General features: G+C 37.0%; 2 protein-coding genes across 2 annotated transcripts; one reads left to right on the forward strand and one right to left on the reverse strand.

Annotated features, from left to right (window-relative positions):
• Positions 1-1605: 1605 nt before the first annotated feature.
• LOC120633415 lies at positions 1606-6571 on the reverse strand. Its single transcript, XM_039903621.1, has 4 exons — positions 6347-6571; positions 6002-6295; positions 2041-2274; positions 1606-1989 (listed from the first exon to the last, which is right to left on the reverse strand). The coding sequence occupies exons 1-4, from the start codon at positions 6569-6571 to the stop codon at positions 1606-1608; spliced, it is 1137 nt and encodes a 378-aa protein (XP_039759555.1).
• A 4796-nt stretch (positions 6572-11367) lies between these two features.
• On the forward strand, positions 11368-11860 carry LOC120633239. The gene has a single exon (XM_039903393.1). It carries the CDS (start codon positions 11439-11441, stop codon positions 11811-11813), a length of 375 nt encoding a protein of 124 aa, XP_039759327.1. The 5' UTR covers positions 11368-11438; the 3' UTR covers positions 11814-11860.
• The last annotated feature ends 614 nt before the right edge of the window (positions 11861-12474 follow it).

The following is a 12474-nucleotide window of genomic DNA, read 5'->3' on the forward strand; positions in this document are numbered from 1 at the left end:
TAGCACGGCTAGGTTATACGAAACAACGAGTTCAGCTGTTATGTTATATTGATCCGTAATTTTTAAAATATCTCATAAACTTTGATGGCAGGTATTAGAAGAAATTTGCTACCTTTCATCAGTATACTTACAATATTAAGGTAACACAGAATCCTCATTCAGCCGTTACAGTACATTGTGTCCAAAACAGGTTAAAACGCCCCGCACACGTCTTCCTTCACACTCCCGGAATGTTGCTAGCTCAGAAACTTTTTCCTATTTCCCCATTTTATGCTAAACGTTGAGAAAATTAGAGGTAAAATAATTACTGTCTAAATGGTATGAAGTTACTAACTATTCGAGAAATACTAATAAAGTGAAGTGGTTTTGATGCTTCAATATTAGTCGTATACACGGTTTCTGTATGTTCTTAATTCTGTGAGTCCACTGCTGGGCCTGAACGGCCTTCTCCCAACGGGAAGTTTGCCTATAATCACCATGGCAAAAGGGTTTGTAGGGTCAGTATATAGTAGTATTCGTACAGAGGACGTTGCTGCTTGTTCTGTTGTATTCTCGTAGTCGCCTCATATGTCACCCGCGGGAAGAAGGGGGTTGGTATATCTGCCACCACGACACGGCATGTAACATAACTTGTTTGCTTTACCATGTAGAACTATTCTACGCATGCCTCACTCATAATAATTCGGAGTTAGGCATATTTCACACATTCAAGCGGCACGCGGGGCTTCAGCTCCTAAAAAAAAATGTTATTAGAGAGTGGGTAATCTGCAATATTAATTAAAGGTATGAATGTTTTGTTTTTACTTACTTTTTTGGTTATTATTTAAGCTATTAATTATTACCGTTATTTTGTAATTCTTAATTTTATATTGCTATTTATATTATTTGTAATTTGCTGAATTTTTTTATAGCCCTGGTAAGAAGAATTGGGTAACTGTCTTCTCGGAGTGAGTTTTTACTAAATAAATATCATATCACGGTAATATAAATATAACCTAAAATAAACTATTTAAAACTAATTAAAATCTAAAACGTCCTCGAAACCACCGCAGCGAGGCACAGTTCCTAAGATGCTGGCAGCATTGCCCCTTTGGATGGCCTTTAAACTAATTCGTTGCCCAAGGTAACTGCCCGCTCTAGGATCACCGATAGACTCGATAACCATTTTCGATAATTCTTTGAAAAGGGCTCTTGCCTCCGGACCCCACGGTCCCAAAGTCTCTACTCCAAAAGGCACAAAAATGAAGCTGCTTTCCAGGTTTTCATATTTACGCCTCTTGGCCTGCTCGGCACTGGTAGCAGCCATTGACGAGGTGGCCTGGATGTGTGATGCAGCTAGGGTATCAACACAAGTTGTATCCCACAGAAGTGACCATCCAAGCCCCCAAGGTATGAGCGTCATACCATCAGATCTCTTGCCATCGCTCAGCGCCAAACCAATAGGTTCTAATACAGCTGATAATCACGGTAATAAGTTTTATAAAATATAATTGAATTATTATTGAGCGTAGCGGTTAGACTCACAAAAGGAATGAAAAATAAGTTTGCCTTCACATATTTTATTAGTTCTTAGTTATGAACTCTACAGTACGAAGAGTAAAAGGTTTAGTTTTGGGTGCCAGGGAGGGTGACAGGGGCAGTATCGATGGGAGCAACTATCACGGGTGTAGGCACCTGAACGGGCTCTTCTGGAACGATAACAGGAGCGACGATCACTGCATCGGGAAACTCGGGCTGCTCAACCACAACCACTTCTTCAGCTTCGGGCTGCTCGACTACGACCACTTCATCAGCTTCGGGTTGCTCAACAACGATGACTTCCCCGGGAATTACAACGGGAGAAGGTTGTTCTACAACAACGGCGTTACCAGGAGCGTTGGTGTTAACATTGACGATGACTTGAACTAGGGGAGGGCGGTAGTTGGCGGGTTCAGATACGATGGACTCGTCGATGATTACTGGACTGGCGTCGATGATAGATTCTTCGTTCTGTCCAGGTTCGGAGATGATCGATTCATCGATGATTTCAGGTTCGACCACGATGGTTGGAAGTTCACTGTCCTCGACGATGACAGGTTTGTTCATTCCGAGGATCTCAAGGAGCAACTGCTCAAGGGCGGCTGCAGTAGCGGGGTCAGTGCTTGGGTGGTAGATTGCTTCAATGATCTCTTGAACCTGAGCTGCATCCACACCGGTGACGGTGGGGGGGATTGCGAAGGCCGAAGCCGCAGCGACGCACAGAGCAAACACAACGAAGTATTTCATTTTGAGGATCTAGAAATATATAAGAAAAAAAGCCACTTTACAAAAACAGAACGGAAAAGAAACGTTTGAAAAGGTTATTATTGTGTTCCTACTGTCATAAAACTTAAACAGGTAAATAATTAACAGGTTGAAATTGAACAGGTATGTTACTTACTTGATAGCTTCTGAAAAACTTATGAGTGCATGATTTATCATAACGTTTTATACACAAATATTATCTTAGATTTAGCGTAATCTCCGACAGTATTTACGTTTTTATTTGAAATCATTACCTATTTTTATGACTGAAATTACTTTTATAGTTTAGTTTTACAGTTGGATAAATTGTTGGCACAATACAATGTTTGGAATATTAAGATTCACTGGCTTATTTGGTCTTCACACTTTGCATTACATTCGTTAATCATTTACCAACAGTAAAACTTTCAGATTTGTTTTATTAATGCACTTAAGTTAAGTTAAAAAGTTGAATCTTGTTAATTTTCAAGTAAAAATTAATAATAATTAAAATAATTTGTATAGTTTTTTTTAATACCTACAGTATATTCCATCACGGCTGTCTAGACGTCTTGGCGTGATGAGCTATATTTAATATATTTTGTACTTTTACTAATTACTTACGTGAGATTATATTGATATTAAAATTTAGAAGGTACCTAGGTATCTCTATAAGGAGAATAATATACGTATCTAATATCGACACTTAAACTCTAACTCTATGGCAAGCTGGGCTGACTCAATAATAGTAATTATTATTAAAGTATTAGGTATATAACTAGCGGACCCTCGCGACTTCGTCCGCGTATGAGTCAATCGAGAAGCTAGAATAGATGTGATACTCACATCATAACCATAGTGAGCTACGAGTATGTACATACCTACTATTATTTTACGTGGTATACTGAATAGTCAATAGTCAATAGTCATTTATTCATAAATATTAATATTATACGTCACAAAGTAATTATTCAATAATAAATTGTCTCATGCAAATGTATATTATAATTTTATAAATTCATAATAATATTATTCTATAATAACAAATAAGTAAAGTCAATCTTCACAATATTTTACTATCCAAGAATTCATTATAACTGTAGAAAGCCTTCTCGACAAGCCAAGTCTTCAGTTTTTTCCTAAATAAATTATTATTTGGTGCATCTCTTATGCTACCTGGTATCCTATTAAAAACTTCTGGACCCATGCCTGCTACAGTCTTTGTAGCTTTTTTAAGGCTGTGATATTTGGATAGAAGTCTATGAGGGTATCGTAAGTAACAATGACTCCTTTTGTCAAACTCGTTTCTGTGCTGCTCTACGTATACTGCTACATTATAAAGTAGTAAGTTGTCATTATTTTAGTTGATACATACATACATACATACATTTATACATACATCCTCCCTCACAAACTTTCGCATTTATAATATTAAGTAGTATGGTACGAATGTATTCGATCGTTTTACTTTATCTCCGTTAATATTTATCAGATCTTCATTAAAATTAGACACTACATGTTTTATAGTAAAAACTTTGAAATAAAAAAATAATTATTAAAATCGGTTCAAATTTAACGGAGCTGTGAAGTAAAATTCATAAAAATTTTCATTCCGTTTCCCGGGAGAAGCTTATTATATGTTCATCGGGATAAAAAGTAGCCTACATGTTGACCCGGAATATCAGCTACCACTATATCAAATTTTATTTAATTCCGTTCAGTAGTTTTCACGTGGTGCACGGACAGCAGACAGAGAGACAGGCAAAAATTGCATAAAAAGATATTTTGGACTCTGTATCGATAAAGCATCCCCGGTCAAAATTTTGAAAACATAGATATTAAATTTAAGTACAGAAATCTTCTTGTTACAGTTTTATTATAAGTATAGATTATCTATTTAACACACAAAATATATCAAGACACAACATGAACATAAGAACAACAACAATCTGAAGATTTTCCGGTGTTTGAGCGAAACCTGCATAGCTTTGAAAGATCTGTTTAGTGTTTCAAGATATTCATCTATAGTGTATAGATGAAAACAAATTGTACCATTCAGAATTGCATGGTTATGCTTTTTTTTAATCCACTACAACTTAGCCGTTGACTGCAATCTCACCTGATGGTAAGTGATGATGCAGTCTGGATGGCAGTTATATGTAACCCATGCTCCTAATAGGATTCTACGCGATGTAAAAAGACTACTTTGATCTAATCCGAGGACGTCCTACGACTAGCAAATTGATATAATAATAAATTAATCTCTAATGTAATCAAGGACTTCCTCAAAGTAACGGCTGCTTCTATCCAATATTTAAGAACATGTAACACACTATAGCAACAACCATGGCATTTACCAATGTCTGTAAATTACCTACAAAAAATATTTACTAAAATATACGCCAACTAAATTGTCATACAAATGCAAGTAGCCCACAAAACTGGTGTTATTTCATCTCTGGATTGCAAGGCTTAACTACGGGCTAAAGGCGCTCTTGGGTCACCAGATGCATGGATCAGCCTGTCTAATGTCCATAGTTCCTGGACCCTGCTTTTTGAGTCCAAGGCCGTGGGTTCGATTCCCGTAAATGTTTGTGTGATGAACATGATTGTTTTTTAGTGTCTGGGTGTTTATATGTATATTATAAATATCTATATACAGTATAAAATTATTCATTAAAAATTCATCCAGTTATCTGAGTTACCATAACACAAGCTACGCTTACTTTGGGGCTAGGTGGTGATGTGTGTATTGTCATGGTATATTTATTATAAGTATATTTCTTTATTTATTTTTTTATAGTCCTAATGTTTCTAATGCATATTGGCCCTGTGTCCATTTGGATGGCGAATATTTTTTGTAAATACGAGTATTTCTTTAGTAGTTTACTCCACACACATTACGATCAATTACAGGGAACCCTTCTAAGAGGGAGACCTTCTCAGCAGAACAAGGTTTTAGGTAGTTCACGACGCCAGCTAAGTCCAGATTTGTAGACTTCACACGCCTTTGATAACATTAAGGATAACTCTCAGACATGCAGGTTTCTCAATATATTTTCCTTCACCATTAAAACAAGTTATATTTAATGGCTTCCATTAAAAACGCACATAACTCCGGAAAATTAAGGTTACGTGCCGGGGCCGGGGGTTGAACTCGGTCCCTCCGAAAGCGAAACTGAAGCCTTACCCACAATGCTTTCAACGCTTTTGACAAAAGAAAATACGTTTTTATTTAAATTTTTCTTACTTTATATTAATACATTGTCTTACATTTCTTATATATTTTTATTGATTCCTGATAAAATACAGTATTTATGCGTGGCCGCTATTTTGGTAGAAAATTAAAATGGCGGTCAGGCAAGCCAGGAACCCTTTGTATAATTGACTTATCCAAAACGTATTCCATCTCACTTTCTGTATTCTATTCTATTACGAACCGCTAAGATTTGTAAAACCATTTTCGCCTCCGCGTTCCTTGTTTCTTATTATCTTGAAGAGATTGAATCTGTATATGTACGTATGTCCGTACGTTGAAACATTTATTTTCTCAGGCATGATTAAATTTCATTAGACTTTAAGTCGAACATTATTTTTTTTATTTAAACTACATTTCTACTTACGAAAATTAATAAAAATAAAAATAAATTAATAGTACTTAGGAAAATTAATGAAAATATCATATTTTTTTACTAAAATTATTTTTTTATTAAAGTTTCTTAGAAGCTATTATTCAGTTAAGGTCGTCTGGGAGAGTGATGACGGGAGCGGGCACGATAGGAGCAATGATCACGGGTTCAACTGGAAGCGCGGGTTGCTCAACCACGACAACTTCATCAGCTTCGGGTTGCTCAACAACGACGACTTCCCCAGGAATGACAATGGGAGAAGGTTGTTCTACAACAACGGCGTTTTCGGGTGCGTTGTTAACATTGACGATGATTTGAACTAGGGGAGGGCGGTAGTTGGCAGGTTCAGATACGATGGACTCGTCGATGATTACTGGACTGGCGTCGATGATAGATTCTTCGTTCTGTCCAGGTTCAGAGATGATCGATTCATCGATGATTTCAGGTTCGACCACGATGGTTGGAAGTTCACTGTCCTCGACGATGACAGGTTTGTTCATTCCGAGGATCTCAAAGAGCATCTGCTCGAGGGCGGCTGCAGTAGCGGGGTCAGTGCTTGGGTGGTAGATGGCTTCAATGATCTGCTGAACCTGAGCGGCGTCCGCACCAGTCACGGTGGGTGGGACTGAGAAGGCCGAAGCCGCAGCGACGCACAGAGCGAAAACAACGAAGTATTTCATGTTTAAAATCTGTAAAGTAATTTATTTTTTTATTAATACAATCAAAATAAACAAAGTATTGAAATTGTTTTTAAGAATGTAACCTACTGGATAATTCCTTACAATTCATAAAAATAATTGCTTGCAGAACGCTTTTATAACGATTGGTAATCGAAGATACAGTAACCTTATCGGTTTAATCTTGGATTAGTAATTCAGTTGAAATTATTATTTTAACTAAATGTATGTTATGTTTTTGATAGGTACCTACACGATCAACATATGTCGTGTGACAACAACATATGACGTGATATTTACCTTCCGTATGACGGAAGGTAAATATCACGTCTCTATCATGTTGATTGCATCACTAACTAAATTTGGAACAAAAAATTTGGAATATAGTTGTTAATCATTATTAATTTATCATTATTATATGAACCGATATATAGACTGCTGTGCAGTCTTTTATAGCGAGTACCAAATACCACGGCTCGCTTGATGTCCTTTATCCACCTCGTTAGGAGGTAGACCAACGCTGTGCTAACAAGTGCCGAATCCGCTAGATCCCAACGCCCGTCCGTTCTTTGAGCTAACAGCGCCCATAGCTACTTCAGCTTTGCAGCTCGTTGGGGTATGTCGGTAACTCTGGTTCTTCCGCGGATCTTCTCATTTCTGATTGCTGCAATGGAGAACGTTTGAAGCTTCCAGATTGGAAAGAACTTAGAAGAACGATCTCGGTTTGCCGATGATGTTGTCTCGATGGCATATCGATGGTACAATCTACGACACACGATCCAGTTAAGTAGGGTCGCAACGGGAACCCACCTCTGGTTGCTGGGAATGCGACGCGCCGGAGGATACGGCATACCACACTTTGGTGGAGTGTGCGGCGGGGGCACCGCAGAGACATTCATTGCTTGCGACTTTCGATGGGGATATATGATGGCCAAATATCATAGACACAATGATCGGCAGCAAGTCCAAGTGGCAGGTAATGGTGTCATTCTGCGAGGAGTTGATACAACTTAAAGAGGCTGCGGAGCGGGAGAGGGAGTCAGCCGTAGTCGCTCCTCCGCTCTGCAGGAGAAGGACAGGCGACAGAAGGCGAAGGTTTGCACACCTCATTTAGCCATCTAAGGACACGCTACACGAAATCGCAGTAAGCGTTGAGGTGCCAATGTTGCATGCGACAGCGATCCGTTGGCACTTCACTTCAAACGCGGTGGGTTGCGCTGGGTTTTCGTTGGTATTCCCACATACCCTTCCGGAAATGGACTGGATTACAAGGATATTTCCGGAAGGGATGTGTAAACGCATTTCCCAGAGAGAAAAAAAAAAAAAGAAAAGTTAAGTAACCTACCCTAGGTTAAGTTGAGAAAGAGGTGAACCGCCGAATCCAAATCGGATGGGCAGCATTTAGGACATCTTTCGATATCTTTTCCAAAACTTTTCAGTGCCGGACTTTTCGGACAGTACATGTTGTTAGTGAACCTGATTACTTGTGCATAATAAAACATTTTTCTTTTTTACGCATAAATGTAACACACTCCCACAGCTATTATCAACTCTTCGAGCAATAACACACAAGTGGAAATAATATCAAGATAACATACTTTTAATAATATCGGGAAAGCTATTGGGGGGATGTAATTATTGTCTCCGGCCTATGCTAGCACGGGCAGCAGACATCCCTTGACTAGGGATAAAAATAACGTGTCCAAATGCCAAAGCACGGGAACGTAAAATAGAGGTGATTACCCCCGTTTAATATTTGACATGATATATAATATATTATTTGAATATTATTTCCACTTGTGCGCCGGTGCTCTGGGAGTTGATAAAGCTCCTTTCTTCTTACGTCCCTTCTTGAGCTGTTTTTAACGCCTTTGGTTGCCTGGAAGAGATCGCTATGTAGCGATAAGGCCGGCAAATTGTATACCTTTTGTTAAATTTTTACTTTTAATTTGTTATGTTTATGTGGTGTACAATAAAAGTGTATTCATTCAAAGCTGTGGAAGAAGATACATTTTTATTCCTTTCCTGGGGAGCTAATTGTCTCTTGCCCATGGTAGCCGTGCTAGGGTTATATACAAGGTAATCCGCAACAAAAGAATTACGACCTTGGCGCTGTAAGTCCATCGTTATTAATATTTTAACTACCAACTTCCTTTTGTCTTTTAAAATCTAATCTGATTATTCTTAAAGTACTCGTATATTGCCATGAAATGGCATATTTATGATAGCAATTCGCAAGCTTATAGATTCTTAAGATAAAATCTTTATAGTTTTTAATAAAATTTATTGACTTAATAGATCCCTAATAAACCTATTTAGCTAGTAAGTACCTAATTCTAGTGCAAGAAATACGCTATGTTCCTTCTTTTGGGATTTATAACATAGCAGTACATATTATATGCGATAATATTTATTTTCCACGCAGATCATTCCGTTTTAATATTATTAAGCATGCTTGCAATCTTAATGTGAGATACTCATGAACTTTCCTCAATATACAGGTAACAAAAACAAGGTAACGTCCTGAAACAACATAGTTTTGTCCCAAAATTCACGGTAAGATAAAGTACCTAGCTACTGACAATGAAAATAATCTTAATGTGTGATACTCATGAATCTTCCACACTATACAGGTAACAAAAAGAAGGTAACGTCCTGAAACAATATTGTTTTGTCCCAAAATTCACGGTAAGGTTACTCACCTTACCTAGCTACTGACAATGAATCTTTTTAACGATCGGATAGCGTTTAAGTATAGAACCTATTTCTGATCTGGATCTGTTTAATAAATAAATCATGCATTGAGCTCTATCTGAAAGAAGGAAAGATTTAGCTATTTGTTTATTTCTTTGTAATCGATAAACTCTGAAACTACCGATTTTAATATTTTTTCACCATTAGAAAACTATTTTATCTAGAAGTTCATTATCGCTATATGTTTTTTCACTAATAATAGGATTTCTATAATAATAGTACCTATTTGTAAAATAACACAGGCTTACTATGGGCCCCATATGAATTCACTTAGCGGGCGATGGAGAGCTCTATTTATTTATTTGGTAACTATGACCCATCTACACTATAATATAATAGAATAATTAAAAACTAAACTAAATAAAAAAAAAAACTTACATTAAATATTAATATAATTTCTGCGTCCAGGCAGCCCTACGTGGAGTTTAATATGGGTACAGCTTGTACATCGGAGAGTCGTATCGATTTATTAGTGCTTTCAGAATGCCGTTACTGCTTACCCACGTTCTTTTCATCAAGGATGCTATTCGTTATCTTCTGATGGCAAAAAAGTGATCAGTATGAGCCCTCGCGAACATTTCTGATGCACTACAATAACGGGCTAAGTCCAACAGCATTCTGAAACCATCATTGTACTGAACTCGTAGGGCGTTTAGCGATGCATGTGTAGGTATACCTGGTCCACAGGGATAAGAGTATACTATGCTATGCTTTACATGACCAAATCAGAAATGATATATGAAGATCGTATATCCGAAGTCGCGAAGCTGTAGTGGCGATGGGCGGGGCCCAATATAGCTCGGAGAACCGATGGACAACATCAAGCGAGTCGCTGGAAGCCGCTGGAAACAAGCGACCTAGGGCCGTGGATTTTGGAACTCCCTACAAAAGACCTATATATATCTAACAGTGGACGTCAATCGGTTGAATGATTATGGTGATGAACCCAGGTGCAAATGTTGACATGCTGCTTAATCAGTGTGCTAACAAAATGGTTCGTCATACGTAAATACTATATTTAGGTAACAAAATATATAACAAAAATATTGGACAATCTAGCAGGCAAGTCTATATAGGTGAGCCATATAATATCATGGCTTATTTAAAATGAACCTGTCAATTATAAATAAACCACAATAACGCTGGGAACAGCTATTTATTTCTGACAGTGGAGACGAGTGAAGTGAGACCTTACTTGTTGATGTTATTTGGGTGGAAAGTTTTTCACAGCCAAAAAAAAATATTTAAGTTTGATAAATAAATTAATGTCTTCTTTTTCTTTTTCACTTTGGTTTTTATGTGCATTGACTTAATACCTATTGACTAAATATTATTTTTCTCAATGTTATATCAAATAATCTTATCTGTAGGTACTGCAATGTCACGTCTATTGGAACAGCCGCGGCAACCCATAAAATCAACAGATGTGTGTGATGTTCGCACAGGCTGCGGAGGGCGGAGCAGAATGCAGGGGAAATCAGGATTAGATGTGTGTAATTTTTGTGTGTGGATGATTTAAATAGAAGATTTATGGGATTTGGAAGGCGCGCCTTTTCGCTTCAAAGGTTCCCGCCATTTTTCCATTCATTGAAAATTACAGAGATTTATAAACCACCAAAGATTAAAACTTACAAGATTTTAAATGAATACCTATGTAACATCAACAAGTATTGAAGATATTTGAAGAATCCGAATTAGGAAAAGTTACTCTAATGAAGACATGATTCTATGCCTTACTATGGAAATTTAAGACTAAGGCCATGGCTTTACAATGAGATTGAAATTTAATGTAAAAATTAAACAATAAAGACATAGCTTTATGCCTTACATTCAAATAATATATGAATGAATACTGAAGATATGGCTGTACCGATGCCTTTTATCTAAGCCGAAGAATAAGGAAAAAAAAATCGTCTTCTTTGGGTTAATGGCTTTTTGTCATGCCTTCACGGCAGTTTAATTCGCCAATGTCGGGTAAAAAAAAAATAAACATATGTCAAAGTCAAAATATGTCAAACGTCAATGTCATTAACTAAAAAATAACCTCTAAATTGAAACTAAAATAGTTATATTTTGTCTTCTCAAATATTAAATTTGTGCAATAAATTAAGTGAAAATGCGTTTAAATCCTATTCTTTTCACGGCGCCTTCAGGTAAAAGTGCCAGAAGACCTCAAAGAGAACCTGTTCCCTTTCAAATGCTCTTACCACTTCGTCTTAAAAAGAGCGTATCTGGTAAAGGGGATAAACTTAAAGAAGCTGCTTGTATGCAAGAGATGGCAGTAATGTTCGCATGTTTTAAAAAGTCAGAGTTTGATCAAGAACAGTGCTTGAAAGAGGTATCATCATTTCAAACTTGTTACAATGAGTATAACGAACGGGCGAAGCTACAGCGAGAACAAGGCAAGAAAGGTATTCTCGTACCTGGAGAAAAGAGTCTGACGCATAGACAATTGAATCAACTTTTAAAGTCCTTTCCTCCGAAAATATAAACTAGCTTTAATCATGTAGTTTCTAGATTGTCTCAATAAATAATTTAAAAGAATGATATTATCATGATTCATTTGTAAATCCGCTCTATAGACTAGCATCCAGCTATATAAAAATTATAATATTATTAGTAATATAATAAAATTTTACCTACTTTCCTTCAAGATAACACATAAGGACAACTGAGTAAAATTTATAAATCTCCGAATTGAATTAAAATTTTGACAACATCTCTTAAATCTAGTTTTAGGAGAGGTCCTAGATTGATTTAAAAATCTGGCAGGGACAATTTGGGAATTTATTTAGAGGCTTTGGCCGTGAATAGTTACCACCCTATCAACAAGGTGTGCCCTTAAACATTTTATTCTGGTTCAATGGGGCAAAACAGATTAATTATGGTTTTTATATGACTACCATACTCCATAACAAGATAGCCTGCATCCATCTTAAACTACATCATCACTTACAACCAGGTGAGATTGTAGTTAAGGGCTAACTTGTAGTGGCTGGTTGGTTGTGTGCAAGAGCATTCCCATGACCAAGCCACCTAGGGATGAATAATAAAGGGTTTAAGAGCATAGAAGTATGGCATTAGGAGAGTTATACTATTATCAACCCTGCAATGCTACTTTTATGCCTTTAACACAGACAAAGGTTTGAAGC

Source organism: Pararge aegeria, chromosome 21 (assembly GCF_905163445.1).
Source record: "Pararge aegeria chromosome 21, ilParAegt1.1, whole genome shotgun sequence".
Classification (NCBI taxonomy): Eukaryota; Metazoa; Arthropoda; class Insecta; order Lepidoptera; family Nymphalidae; genus Pararge; species Pararge aegeria.